At 39.5% G+C, this 15,219-nt stretch overlaps 1 protein-coding gene across 2 annotated transcripts; it reads left to right on the top strand.

Annotated features, from left to right (window-relative positions):
• The first annotated feature begins 2,178 nt into the window (after nucleotides 1-2,178).
• LOC125231399 (protein pxr-1-like) lies at nucleotides 2,179-9,471 on the top strand. 2 transcript variants are annotated; one of them, XM_048136846.1, is made up of 3 exons: nucleotides 2,179-2,222; nucleotides 7,676-8,366; nucleotides 9,042-9,471. In XM_048136846.1, the coding sequence occupies exon 2, from the start codon at nucleotides 7,725-7,727 to the stop codon at nucleotides 8,346-8,348; it is 624 nt and encodes a 207-aa protein (XP_047992803.1). In that variant the 5' UTR covers nucleotides 2,179-2,222; nucleotides 7,676-7,724; the 3' UTR covers nucleotides 8,349-8,366; nucleotides 9,042-9,471. The 2 variants fall into 2 exon arrangements, with proteins under 2 accessions (XP_047992803.1, XP_047992801.1); XM_048136844.1 differs by lacking the exon at nucleotides 2,179-2,222 and having other exon boundaries at nucleotides 7,663-8,366.
• Nucleotides 9,472-15,219: the final 5,748 nt, after the last annotated feature.

Below are 15,219 nucleotides of genomic sequence, written 5' to 3'. Positions count from 1 at the left end.
TCCACCAGTACACCCGTCGTTTCGTCGAAAGAAGTTTTGCTCTAGGCATCGCTGCGTCGCAGATGCGAATCAGCGCAGCTCCGAGTTGTTCCACCTCATGCTCAACCCTAACGTCCACTGAACCATTACTTTGCCCCCAAGACTCAACGATGGCCGCCTCCTTGGGCACAGTTCTAACCTAACCTAACCCACTTTTCTCACAAAAATTTGTTTTCGTGAGGGTCGCAGTTCTTACCTAACCTAACCCAATTTTCTAGCAAAAGTTTGTTTTCGTGACGGTGACAGTTCTGTTCCTTAGAAATAATGCAATGAATTAAGATATTGTAGCTATAATAATTATTAAATTAGCTGAACGTGAATACTTAAAAAATAAGAAAAAAGGATGTATGCTCTTCGAATTGAATAATTTGCTATGAAGACGGGTAAATTGCTGCGCAATTAGTATTTTTGATAAGATTGTTGTATTTTTGTTCCTAAAGGAATTTAATTGTCTTGCATTAGAGGAAAAAAGTAATGTCGTGCTGATGTGTATTTTGGAATAATCTGCATTACTAGTTTTGTTAATCATTTAGTTTATTTGCAGTGAAGTAATTAATTTGATGTACAGAAGTATATTATTGATGACGATAAATTGATAGGCGATTATTTTTTTGCTGTGCGCTTAATAATATCCCAATGATTATCAGAACGGAACTCTAACCAGGGGCGGCTCACTCTTCATCAGCAGTTCCACTGCACCAAATGTCACTGTTCTGGACGTAAGTGCATGCTGTTCTTATAAAAATACCAAAGTCACTATAAGTGTGCCGTTCAGATTTGAGGAGTTCCGTTCTGACCATCATCAGCAGTTCCACTGCACCAAATGTCACTGTTCTGGACGTAAGTGCATGCTGTTCTTATAAAAATACCAAAGTCACTATAAGTGTGCCGTTCAGATTTGAGGAGTTCCATTCTGACCATCATCAGGAGCTCCACTGCACCAAATGTCATTGTTCCGTACGTAAATGCATGCTGTTGCTGTTCCTTTAAAAACACAAAAATCACCATATGTATGCCTTTCAGATTTGAGGAGTTCCCTCGATTTCTCCAGGATCCCATCATCAGAACTGGGTTCTGAGAAAATTGGGACCAATCTGTATGCATATACATTCAATCAAAAAAAATAATTTCAAAATCGGTCCAGTAACGACGGAGATATCGAGGAACAAACATTAAAAAAAATACAGACGAATTGAAAACCCCTTCCTTTGAGATTTGGAAGGCGGTTAAAAAAAAAGTTTTCAAGATACGTGTACGATTTTATTTTTCCTGTAATATTCATTGGGGGGGGGGGGGGGTATTTTTTTACGTTTTCCTTCAAAACTATTTTTTTTCCACAACCTAAAAATTATAAAAAATAGTTTTGATATGTACAGTTTGAGCTCTTTCTAACGATACCCCACTTGATCTAGGTACTTGAAATTTACAGTTTGCCCCCCTTTCATTTTGGCTATTTTCTGTAATTAGTATTATTAAATAAATAAATAAAAACTTTCAATTTGTAGAGGTTAACGATGTTAATAAGTATTTCAAATTTCAAAGCGATAGCATAAGTAGTTCTCGAGATATTTAATAATGTGACAGACAAACAGACAGACGGACAAAGCGGCGCCATAAGGGTTCCTTTTGTACCTTTTTGGTACGGAACCCTAAAAATTAACCAAACAGTGCAATCTATAGTATATCGTAGAAACTAGATGAGATGGCCTACGCCTTTACGAATTTGCTAAAAATATTCCGTAACACGGTTTATTACTGAAAAAAAGTAAAGCGGAGAGTCGTGAAATGTTTGGGGCCCTATACATATGTATCATCTACACTGTACAATTTTTTGTACTTACTTAAATATCATTTAAATGTTTTTTTTAATGTTACTCTCACTGAACCCGGCAAAAAAAAGGGATGACACGATGATGTTGTTCACTATACTCCGTCAAACAAGTCTGTCAGTAAATAAAAACTAAGAAAACTATAGGTATCCTTTTCTCTAGCACCCTAAAGAATAGGATGCATATAGTTTTCTTTGTTCTTATTTACTGACAGACTTGTTTGACAGAGTATAATAATCATTTATTAAAAAAACACGTTAAGGTATAATTTTGTAACGTGATCTGTGAAATCCTGAACGAAATTGACATTGACATATTGACGTTTGGTCGTGCAACTTGAGTATAACCTAAAAACTTTTTTTCCGTTGTCAGCGGTTTTTGCTAACGCACGTGCCGGGCTTAAATTCTCGACTTTGTGTGGTTTCTCCTGCTAATAATCACTGAGGATTGAATATTTGTGTTGGTTGTGGGTTAATAACCACTTAAGGTAAGTTTTGTTGGTGTATGGTAGTGTAAACATGGATACGGGAGAAGACGCCGTGCCTCCAGATAAAAATGGTGGCCCTTCGGGTAATCAAAAGCGTCCTAGTTCTGAAGATGATAGTGGAGCAGATCTTCACGGAAAAAATCTAGTCCCCCAAGCGCGTCCATTCAACATACGTACGTCCGTCCGGGATATGAAAACGCTAACGATTACAAGTATGCACCGACTGATTTAGGCCCATTTGTAGTTCATGTGTCCCGAGAGGATACCGAAAGCACGAACACTTCAAGTCGTATGAAAGCCTTAAAAATGGCCCAAATAATATATAATAATAAAGTACCAGGCATCAAAGAAATAAAAGCATTAGGGAAAACAAAAATGGAAATCCACTTCGCAACAGCGTCAGAGGCAAATTCATTTCTATCTCATGACATTTTGACGACGCATAAGCTTTCTGCAGCAATCCCGCGGTTTCAGGTATCTCGCATGGGGGTAGTTAGGCAAATTCCTCTGGACTGGACCCTGGAGGAATTCGTAAATAGCATTGAATGCCCTACAGGGTCTGGCCCAGTGGTCAAGGCACGTAGGCTAAATAAGAAAAGAGAAGTGGAAGGTCGTCGTGTTTGGGAACCCACAGGAACAGTTGCACTAACTTTCCTCGGACAGGTTTTACCTGAAAAATTTATAGCTTTAGCATGTCCTTACCCATCTCCACATATAAACTACCTATAATTCAATGTAGAAAATGTGTAAGATTCGGCCATATTAAAGAACAATGCCGCTCCAATCCTAGATGTTCACGTTGTTCGCAAAATCACGAAACAACTGAGTGTTCAGTCCCCGATGCTGAGGTATCCTGTCTTTTCTGTTCGGGCCCGCATGCCGCAACCAACCAAAGCTGTCCAGAATTTGCCCGCCAAAGGTCTATCAAGTTGGTAATGGTTGAAGAAAATATAGGATATATTGAAGCTGCAAGACGCTTCCGTCCAGTTAGAACATCATTTGCTGACATTGCAAAGACTAGCCAAGCAAACCAACCAAACCGAGAAATCAGGTCGCTCTCCCCTCATCTAAAAGTCCAGCGCAGTCTTCATCATCTCAAAATTCCCCAACAACTCAGACGACTCAGTCATATAGAAAAACTATCCTAGTGCAAAGAAGACCCAAGCCTGTGCTTGGTAAGTCTTATGATGTAGAGGCTCACAGAAACATCACATCCACCCCTCAATCGTCTCAATCAAATGGATGTGCACTGGGACAGCAGGTCTCAGAGACACCTAATGACAACCTTAGCTATGGCGTGTCACTGATTATTGATGATCTCCTGAGCAGATTTGGAGACATCTTACCGTACAGTGCTCTAGAAGCCTTCCAGGCTCAAATCTGTGCTTCGATTAATAAAGCCATACAAAACGGCCTCACACAACCTGATACAATGGAATGCTAGAAGTATTAAAAATAAAAAGCATGAAATTATAAATTTAATTAATTTACATAGCCCTTCTATCCTTGCCATCTCGGAGACTTGGTTGGCGCCTGGATCCCACTTTAGGGTTACAGGCTACTCCTGTCTTAGGGATGACAGGGATGACGGGCATGCTGGCTGTGCTATTTTAATTAAAAGAAACATAACCTTCTCACAACTTATTCTCCCTCCCCATTCACCTAATTTCAATATCGTGGCAGTCCGCTGTCTCAACTTATCATTTATTTCTGTATATATCCCACATCCTAATAGGGAAATAATTCAAGAAATTGATTCTATTTTGCAGTCATTGCCTTCCCCAATTATAGTACTAGGTGATTTTAATTGCCACCACCCCCTGTGGGGATCAGTAGATTAGGACGCGAATTCCAGGTATGTAATAGATCTTATGGACAATGTTAACCTATGCGTTTTAAACGACGGAACCCCAACACGTAGAGTCTCGCCTATGCAAAATGTAAGTGTCCCTGACCTAACAATGGCATCACCTGGCTTGGTACAATCTTTGGTATGGACAGTTTGTTCTAATTCTTTTGGGAGCGACCACCTTCCAATCTTAATAATTCTGCATTCTCTGATCACCCCAACGCCCCCACAGGTCCCACTTCTTAAATATAGCATATGTAGAGCTGATTGGTCTAAGTTTAGATCTGAGCTGGACCTCTGTTTGGCAAATTCTCCCAGCACAAGTCATGCAAATAACATGGATAGGTATAATTCATTCATTGAGGCAGTTCTTTCAGCGGCTAATAACTCTATCCCTTTGAAAAATTCTGCTCACAACAAACTTCCATCTCCAGCTTGGTGGGATGCCGAATGCTCTGCCGCAGTTAAGGAGCGTAAACAAGCGGAGTCTCTTTTTGCTCAAGACCTTTCCCTGGATAATTATATCAATTTTAAGCATGTTTCTGCCAAAACTAGGAGATTCTTGAATAAAAAGAAATTTCAGGGTTGGCGTACCTTTTGTGAATCACTGTCCCCAAGAACTCCTTCCACTTTGATATGGAAAAAGATTAAAGCTTTTCGGCACTCTCAAACCAATAATAATATCACCTCTAATGAATCTATCTGGATTGAAGATTTTATATCTAGGTTGGCTCCTCCTTTTGTTCCAAGCCAGGATGGTATTGGAGGGTACTGCTCTAGTGCGGCGCCATCAGAAAAAATGAATGAGGCTTTTTCTTTTGCTGAGCTTTGCTGCGCGATTGACCACCTCAGAGACTCTACTCCGGGATGTGATGGAATCCCATACTCTTTTTGGTCCAAAGCTCTGAATGTACAAAGAAAACATTTTTAGAAATTCTTAATAACATTTTTTTAACAGGTAATATCCCAGACTCCTGGAAAACCCAGATAATATTACCAATACTAAAACCTGGTAAAGACCCAGCTAGTCCAAATTCATATAGGCCTATTGCCTTATCATCAGTAATAGCAAAAATAATGGAACATCTTGTAAAAAATAGATTAGAGTGGATCGTAGAAAGTAAAAACATCATATCAAAAACCCAGTTTGGTTTCAGAAAGGGTATGGGTACTACAGATAGCCTGAGCGTTCTCACCTCGGACATTCGTCTGTCGCTTACTGAGGGCAAGCACGTTATCGGTGCCTTTTTAGATATCACGGCCGCATACGACAATGTAGATCTTCCTATACTCAGGCAGAAACTGCTTAATCTGAGTATCCCTGTGAGGATCATCAACATTATATGTAATATGTATATGGGTCGTTCCATTATTGTTCGAGCCAATGGGAAAATGTCAGCAGCTAATCTAGTGTGGAAGGGTCTGCCTCAGGGGTCGGTACTCAGCCCCCTCCTCTATAGTCTCTACACTTCCGACCTGGACACCTCTGTTAACTGTTTCTGCAAAATTTTACAGTACGCTGATGACATTGTCCTTTATGCTTCGTCTAAGGTATTTTCAGAAGCTGAGCAATCACTGAATTCTGCTCTCTACTATTTAAGCTCGTGGCTATCTGACCATGGCCTTTCCTTATCAGCCGAAAAAAGTAATGCGGTCATTTTTACCAGAAAACGTTATGTGCCGGAAGTTAATATAGTAGTTGAGGAAGCAAATGTCAGGGTTGTAAACGAGGTGAAATTTTTGGGCATCATTCTGGATGGAAAGCTTTTGGGTGTAAGTCATCTTCGATACTTGTGTCAAAAAGTAGAAAAGAATATTAATATCATGCGTCGTTTGTCCGGTGTGAGATGGGGTTCTCATCCATATTGTCAGAAACTTTTATACAATGCAATTATTAGGAGCCACTTTGACTATGGCAGCATTATCCTGGAACCATGTAACAAGAAAGCAATAAGTAGATTAGATTGTATACAAGCAAGATGTTTAAGAATAATTACAGGGTCTATGAGATCTTCCCCGACAATCGGTCTTCAGGTTGAATGCATGGATCCCCCTTACTCTTTACGGAGACAATTCTTGGCTGACCGTTTTTTGTTCAAGACGCTTCAAACAGCGTCCCATCCTCTGCTTCCAATCTTAGAAACTTTACATGAACTTGTTGCTACCTCTCAGTACTGGTCATGTAAAACGCCTCCTTTACTGGTTAACAGTTACAAAAAGTATTTAGATTTACCGGCTCCAATTTTCCAAAATTATATAAACCCGCTTTTCGAAACGAGTTACGATAGCCTTATATATCAGCCCAATGTAATTTATAGCTTAGGCATTTATAAAAACCAAATCGGTGCTGATAGTATCTTTAATAAGATAATTGCAAATCAATTTCCAGACCACTTGACTATTTTTACAGACGCGTCCAAGATAAATAACGACGGCCCTGTAGGCTCTGCAGTGTGGATCCCCAAATACAAAATTATTCTGAGTTTTAAACTTCCTCCTGGTAATTCGGTTTTCTCTGGTGAAGCGGTTGCCTTGATGGAAGCTGTTTCATACGTTTATTCCCACCGCCTTAACAAAACCATTATTTTAACTGATTCGTTGAGCTGCTTGCAAGATATAGCTAAAAAACCTTTTCATGCTAAAGATAACTTCAGTATCAGTCTTCAAACCAAAGACCTACTTCATAAATGTTATATGGAGAATATACAGGTAACCCTGGCCTGGATCCCAAGCCATAGCGGAATAACAGGCAATGAAATAGCAGACCGTTGTGCCAAGGAAGCGATAACAATTGGTAATAACGTCCATGACCGTTGCTTCCTCGCGACATAAAAGCCCAAGCTCTGTCCCACTTGCGAGATGCCTGGAACACCCGATGGCAAACTACCAAACTAGAAATTGCTAAACATTATCGTAGAATCCAACCAAATATACCTTGTAAACCGTGGTTTGCTGGTACACGGAAGGCTATGTCGAAAAAATTACTTCTACTATCATCCGCCTTCGGCTAGGCCACATTTGCACTCCGGTTCGTTTAAAAAAAATGCGTATACGAGACAACTCTCTGTGTGAATGTGGACTAGCGGAAGGTACGCTCAATCACATATTTTGGGATTGTAATCGTCTTGTAACTCCCCTATATGATATCCTCCCCCCTAAATTTCCTCGCCCAGTTAACATTGATTTCCTCCTCACGTTAGTTAACTCGCCCTTTGTGTATGTCTTAGGTAAATATATAAAAAATAATAACCTGTATTTGTAGTAGATAGTCTAATAATATTTGTTTGTTTTGTCCTGGTTCTGTTTTAGGCAGATCTACATTCGATCCTCATCTGATCTACCCAGCTGATTGCTCACCGGCCAATTGTCTTCATAAAGCGCGTGCCTTCTTAAACCTTGACGTTGGCGGAATCATCGACAACATCGATGGAGCCATAACGCTTAAAGATTGATTGATTTGAACCTAAAAAAACAATTCCATGCATTTTATTAGAATAATAACTATCAATTGTTAAGAAAAATGGGTAAAAAAAGCAAAAAAAATCATAAGACACAGGAGAGTAACCCAGTATCCGACGAAGAAAAACTACAGCAAATAGAAAATGGTGGTTTTCCTTCAGAAACCAACAACAGTTCACATTCAGTGAAAAAATCAAAAAAGAAACGAAAACAAGACTTAAATAGTAGTATAGAAGAAGATACACCTGCACCAATCAACATTGAAGAAGTACAAGCCGGTACGGACAACAATTTAAATGAAGATGAAATACAAATCCCAAAGAAAAAAAAGAAGAAAAATAAGGTATTAGAAGAAGATGTTAAACCACAAATAGATAAGGTTACTGAAATAGAAGGTCAAGAACAAAAAGATAAAAAGAAAAACAAGAGTAACTCAACAAATGAGGTTAAAAATGAAGAAGAGATAGTACCCAAAACTGAGCATAACGAGGCCAAGAAAAAAAACAAAAAGAAAAAAAGTAAGGCAAAGACGGGGACTGCTGCTTTAAATGATGAAGAAGCGCAAGTGACAGAGGAAGATATTGACAAGTTCATTGATGAATTGGATGAAGAAGACAACAAGCAATATGAAGACTGGGTCAAGTTGCTAGATGCCAGGCTTAGTAAGAAAATAAAAGATGTGTAAATAATCTTTACAGTACAGATCATCATCATCATCATATCAGCCTTTTATCGCCCACTGCTGAGCATAGGCCTCTCCTCTAGTACGCCACTTCTCCCGGTCCTGGGCTAATCTCATCCAGTTGTGACCCGCAGTTTTTCGGATGTCGTCGACCCAACGGGTCAACGGATGCCAGGCACTTCTTACATTTGTTAGCGGCCACCATTCCGTTAACATTTTGGTCCACCTGCCATCACTCTGCCTAGCAACATGTCCCGCCCAACTCCATTTTAGTTTAGTAATAACGAAACCTATGCACAGACTTCTTAGTGAGCGTCCATGTCTCGGCACCGTATGTCATGGTGGGCAGGACACATTGATTAATGAGGCGAGTTTTCAAGCACTGTGGAATGTCAGCGGGTTTGAGGATATCTGCAAGTTTATTGAATGCCGCCCAACCGAGCTGGATTCTCCTGGAGATCTCCTTTTCTGAGTGTTTTGTCAAAAGATATAACATGTCCAAGGTACACGTATTGTTTGACCATCTCTAGCGCTTCGTTCCCCACCATAATAGTTGATAATAGTTGGGATCGATTCACCAGAGATGTTCGTCATAACTTTGGTCTTGGACATGTTCATCTTAAGACCTATTTTCATAGAAGCATGATATAGGTTTTCAATCATGTCTTGGAGATCAGATGGTGTCAGACAGTACAGATGGTGTGCGAGAAGTGGTTCATTATATGCCAGGTCGAAACTTCGGAGGGTAATCTATACTGAAAGATGTCATACGATACACATTGGGAAAAGGAAATTCGTAACTTGAGTCGATTTAAAACACTCCCTTTGGTAGTGTTTTAATATATTGCCACTCATCTCGAACTTCCTTTTTTATGCACTTGTATCGTAATGTATGTTGGTATTTTAAGGTTTTTAAGCCAATGGTCACAGCTGCGTGGAAAAAGTAGTCATAATTTTCTGCATTCATTTTAGGTATAATTTTTTAATGAAAGAACCACTTTGTTTAGGTATCTATACACTGCTTATGCTGCTAAATATTAACTATAAGGTCTCTCTTCTCACTATTATTAAAGGTATGATTCTGGAGTCATACCTATAGGTAATTAAATTTTATTTTTAGTATTTTCTTATGATGTTTTATTTATATTTATAGATACAAGTAGCTTTTAAGAGGGCATTCAACGAAAACGTCGTAATAATGTAAAATTGATAGTTTTAGTCGGCAAAATGCTACACTTTCCGTCATCTAAAAGACTTATTAAGTTCAGGATTCGATTAGGACATCTTCTTAACTTACATGTTGTGAGACTGGATTTTTAAAAACTAACTCACTTAATTAATTATGATTTTTTTTCTGGTGCATGTTTAGGAAAACCCGCGAAAAGTGCTGACTTAGTCCGTCTAATTTGTAAAATTTGGATAGTTTTGAATGCTTCAAGTGGTAAATTTGTATTATGTATATCCTGTACTACAATCTTCTGAGACTACTTCTTTGTTATAAGGCTTTAGAATAGAGTAAATGAGGATATGATGAATCCAATTTGTTTCAGAAATCACCTCAGAATAAGTGTCAATTTCTTCGAAAACTTACGTGTTTTTGAAGTAGTTTTAATATAAAAATAATCTGCAACGCTTACTCAAACAGATTTTATGCAAAAGTTTTCTATTAATTGCAATTTAATATTTTTGACGATTTTTTAAAAATGCCTCCTTATTACCGGTTACGCGCGCTTGCGATGTCAGTACCGCGGCAGAGCTTGTAGAGGCAGGACGTATGTTAGTCCGCTCCGCACGCGGCTCGACGATCGCGAAGTTATTTTGTCATTGTGTGCGGCACCCGCCGTGTCCAAAACCGCACTTGTGTGCGTGTTTGGCTGTACTGTTGCATGTATACTGCGACCGAAAACTTTGATCCTTGGGTTGACGACTTTGGTAACTAACTAATTAACTTGACTAATATTTTTAGTAAGTATTATTTATTATTGAATATCATTTTAGGTTACTGACTCGTCTCAACAAAATCTTTGACAATAGATGGTACTCAGGATCTGATGATGAAGTCAGATGGTAGTCATGAGTTCTCATCAACCAAATCTTGAAACCATTTCGTGTTTGGGCTCGTTTGATTCACCTCAACAAGATCTTTGACAAGAGGTGATGGTACCCAGGATCTGATGATGAAGCCGGAAGGTAGTCATGAGTTCTCATCAATCAGGTCTTGAAACCATTTCGTGTTTGGGCTCGTTTGATTTGCCTCAACAAGATCTTTGACAAGAGGTGATGGTACCCAGGATCTGATGATGAAGCCGGAAGGTAGTCATGAGTTCTCATCAACCAGGTCTTGAAACCATTTCGTGTTTGGGCTCGTTTGGTTCGTCTCGACAAGATCTTTGACAAGAGATGGTACCCAGGATCTGATGATGAAGCTGGAAGGTAGTCAAGAGAATTCATCAACCAGGTCTTGAAACCACTCCGTGTTTGGGCTCGTTTGGTTGGTCTCAACAAGATCTTTGACAAGAGGTGATGGTACCCAGGATCTGATGATGAAGCCGGAAGGTAGTCATGAGTTCTCATCAACCAGGTCTTGAAACCATTTCGTGTTTGGGCTCGTTTGGTTCGTCTCAACAAGATCTTTGACAAGAGATGGTACCCAGGATCTGATGGTGAAGCCGGAAGGTAGTCAAGAGTATTCAACAACCAGGTCTTGAAACTCTTCTGTGTTTGGGCTCGTTTGATTCGTCTCAACAAGATCTTTGACAAGAGATGGTACCCAGGATCTGATGATGAAGCTGGAAGGTAGTCAAGAGTATTCCACGACCAGGTCTTGAAACCACTTCGTGTTTGGGTTCGTTTGATTCGTCTCAACAAGATCTTTGACAAGAGATGGTAATCACTCTTTTATACTCTGGCGCATCCACTGTCTCAGTGTGTCAACAGTCAACTAAAGCAGGTAGGCGTAGCGTAGAGTTGTATTTCCTTACAAAAAACTAATACATAGATGTGGACCTTCCTGTGCTCCATGCAATTAAAACAACATAATATTTAAAAACCGGCCGAGAGCGTGTCGGGTCACGCTCAGTGCCTACACTGAGCGTGGCCCGACACGCTCTCGGCCGGTTTTTAAAGCCGCGTTGGTAAATAGCCGCTCGGCTCTTCCGTAGTTTTCCATATTTTTCAAAAACTACAGAACCTATCAAGTTCAAAACAGTTTTCCTAGAAAGTTTATAAAGTTCTACTTTTGTGATTTTTAAATATTTTTTTTAAATATAATTATGGTTAAGAAGTTAGAGGGGGGGACACACTGTTTTTTCCTTTAGGAGCGATTATTCCCGAAAATATTAATATAATCAAAAAACTATTTCAGTAATTCATTTTTAAATACCTATCCAACAATAAATCATACGTTAGAGTTGAAATGAAAAAAAAATCACTCCCTACTTTACGTGTAGGGGGGGTACCCTAATAAAACATTTTTCCACTTTTTATTTTTGCACTTTGTCGGCGTGACTGATATACATATTGGTACCAAATTTCAGCTCTCTAGTTCTAACGGTCACTGAGACTATCCGCGGACGGACGGACGGACGGAGGGACAGACAGACAGACATGGCGAAACTATAAGGGTTCCTAGTTGACTACGAAACCCTAAAAACACATTTTAAATATAAAAAAAACTACTTAAAATTAAAGAAAACCGATCTTAGTTCCATTATATATATATGTACCTAGAAAACATCATCATCTTCCTTGCGTTATCCCGGCATTTGCCACGGCTCATGGGAGCCTGCGGTCCACTTTGACAACTAATCCCAAGATTTGGCGTAGGCACTAGTTTTTACGAAAGCGACTGCCATCTGACCTTTCAACCCAAAGGGTAAACTAGACCTTATTAGAATAAGTCCGGTTTCCTCACGATGTTTTCCTTCACCGAAAAGAACCTAGAAAACATATCATATACAAAATGAAATAAAACTAAGAAAACGGATTATATTCATTATACGCGATATAATCTGATTCCATAAATTTATTTCATGACTAACTATCGCGGTGACAGAAGACAATATTATATACACAATTTATTATATTATAAAAGTTTTTTAATTTATTTCTTCCAAGGCTACACACGTTTTAATAAAAAAAACTGTGATAAGTTTAATAATTAAACTAAAAGGTCAAGTATTTATGCACGAAATCATGTATGCAAATATGTAATATATATGGTGGTGTTCTTACGCAAGTATCAATAATGGTTAGTCCGCAACGCTACTGACGGCGTGGCGGTACCGACCATGAATGCTATCCCTTTCGCTCTAGCCGCACGGAAGGTTGGTTCGAAGAGGATCGCACGCTATGTCTGTACCGCAGGCTACAATCGTTATGCTTCTGGTTATAGTGTGCGTCTGCACACAGGCGCACGCACGCGCCGCCGGCGTCGAAATTCGAGCAAGCAGATTTTTTGAAAGCGCTCTTAATTGCACTAATGCCCTTTACTAAATCATCTCATAAACACCTGGCTTGTTCTTATGCCAAATGTAAAGCAATTATGTAGTCATTAAGAATAATTTGCAATCCAAAATATAAATACTTTGGACACAACACAATGCAAACTATATTTTATAATGGGTGAGGATTGCTCAGGATCACATTACTAAAAAAAGTAGGGTTGGTGCACTAGTTTCCTCCTAGCGCTAGTAATGGATAACATCCATTAGGAAAATTTTGAATACATAACCTTTTTGACACATTTATTGAAACAATATGTGTTTTATCTATATAAAAACGTAACTTTGAAAGTATGTACTATATTTAAAAAGTACATGAATGATATATTTGCTATTCCATGTGTGGAAATAAATTTAAGAGTAAGTGGATGTAAACTAGTACAATGACTAGTCAGTTAACTCAAAAGTAGCACTGATGACAAGCCACATCCCATGGTAAAGAATGGCAGCCCTATATTTTTTACACATTTCCTTAAGGGAAGACAATTAATTTTTTTTTTTTAATTTTTATTCATAATAATTAACACAGCATTACAGATAAACCAAAGCACTGTGAAAATACATATATGATCCCTATATATACATAACGGGAAAAAGTTGACATACAATAAACACTAATAAGGCACAGAAGAAGGACGAACATCCATCATCTCGCTGAACCTCAGACATTCATCACGTACAACCATCCATCTACTAGCAAACACATCACATTCAGGCGCTGATGCGAGGAGTAAATTCAAGCTGTGTAATGCTCGAACAAAAGGAGAGTTCCTTCTCGACACTGTTCGGGAACTTGGCACTGACAGAAGACAGCGGTTTCGAGGCCGAAACTCAAATTTAGACGGTATCGGGACAAGCAGCCGTACTACTTGTGGTGTCAATTCGACACAATCAGAGTCACCGCGTAGGATGGTACAAATTGCAGTGAGAAGTGCCGAACTGCGTCTTACCTCGAGTGAGTTATATCCCAGCATTCCTAACAAAAATTTGGTGGGATAGAGAAATGGGTAATACCCGTACAATTTTCTGTATAGGAAGCGCAAGAAAACTTTCTGCACTTTTTCAAGTTGCAAGACATATGTTGTCTCGTAGGGACTCCAAACGACAGAGGCCGTCTCAAGTTTACTCCTCACTAAGGCGTTGTAGAGCAGCTTTATTGTATGTGAGTCAGTAAAATCCTTGGCACTTCGAATGACAAATCCTAACCTCCTGTAACAATTACGGGTCAATGCATTCAAGTGCTCATGGAAATTGAGACGAGAGTCTAGGATGACACCGAGATCACGAATAGAGCTAACACGAACTAAATTGTTTGAACCTAAAGTATATTCGTACATCAGTGGATTCCGAGCTCTACTAAAACTTATAACCGCGCATTTGGAGACATTAAATGAAAGTATATTTCTTACGCTCCACTCGTGCAGCAGATCAAGATCCTTTTGAAGAGATTCACAGTCTGAGATTTCTTGCACGCCATAAATCAACTTTAAGTCATCGGCATAAAGAAGGCATCTAGCGAATCTCGGAACGGATGCCAGGTCATTAATCATTATACCGAAGAGCAAAGGACCCAGCACCGATCCCTGACTGACTCCAGATCTAGTGTGGTAAGCGTTCGATATAAAGCAGCCGTGTTGCACATATTGGCTCCTATCGCGAAGATAACTAGCGAAGAAACGGAGCAATTGCGGGGAAAAGCCTATATCGCACAACTTGCTCAATAGCACATCGTTATCCACGCGATCAAATGCTTTTTGAAAATCGAAGTACAACACGTCCGCTTGTATACCCCTGTCCATATGATCGGATACCGAGTCCGCCAAAGTTAGAAGATTCGACTCCACTGAGCGCCGAGGCCTAAAACCGTGCTGGGAATCGCTAAGGAAGGGCTTAACTTGAGGAGCTACGAGCGTATTCACTATGATCTCAAATACCTTAGCAATCGACGACAGAATGGCTATAGGTCGATAATCTTCCACGCAGGTTGAGTTACTAGTTTTAGGAATAGGTCGCACTCTTGTGACTTTCCAGTGATGCGGGTAAACTCCAGTACACAATGATGTGTTCAAAATGTGACATAAGGGTTCTATAAGCCACTCTTTACACCCTTTTAATATATAGGCCGGAACGTTATCAGGACCTGGGGAGCTACGCGGCTTTAAACGCTTTATAGCGGCTTCAATGTCTAGCGGAGATATAAGGCTTATATGAACGTAATTAGAATTACAAGTCAAGTCACTGCGAACAGCTTGCTCAAAGTCAAGGTTTGGAACATTTGACAAAAAGACAGAAGAAAAGAAGTCTGCGAAGGCCTGAGCTGCCTCCGTCCCTTCAAACTCATTCCCCTGGAAGGTTACTTGAGCCTCGAATCC

The sequence above is a fragment of the Leguminivora glycinivorella genome, chromosome 11, assembly GCF_023078275.1.
Source record: "Leguminivora glycinivorella isolate SPB_JAAS2020 chromosome 11, LegGlyc_1.1, whole genome shotgun sequence".
Classification (NCBI taxonomy): Eukaryota; Metazoa; Arthropoda; class Insecta; order Lepidoptera; family Tortricidae; genus Leguminivora; species Leguminivora glycinivorella.
Note: the sequence above shows the minus strand (reverse complement) of the source record. Positions and strands in the feature narration are given on the sequence as shown.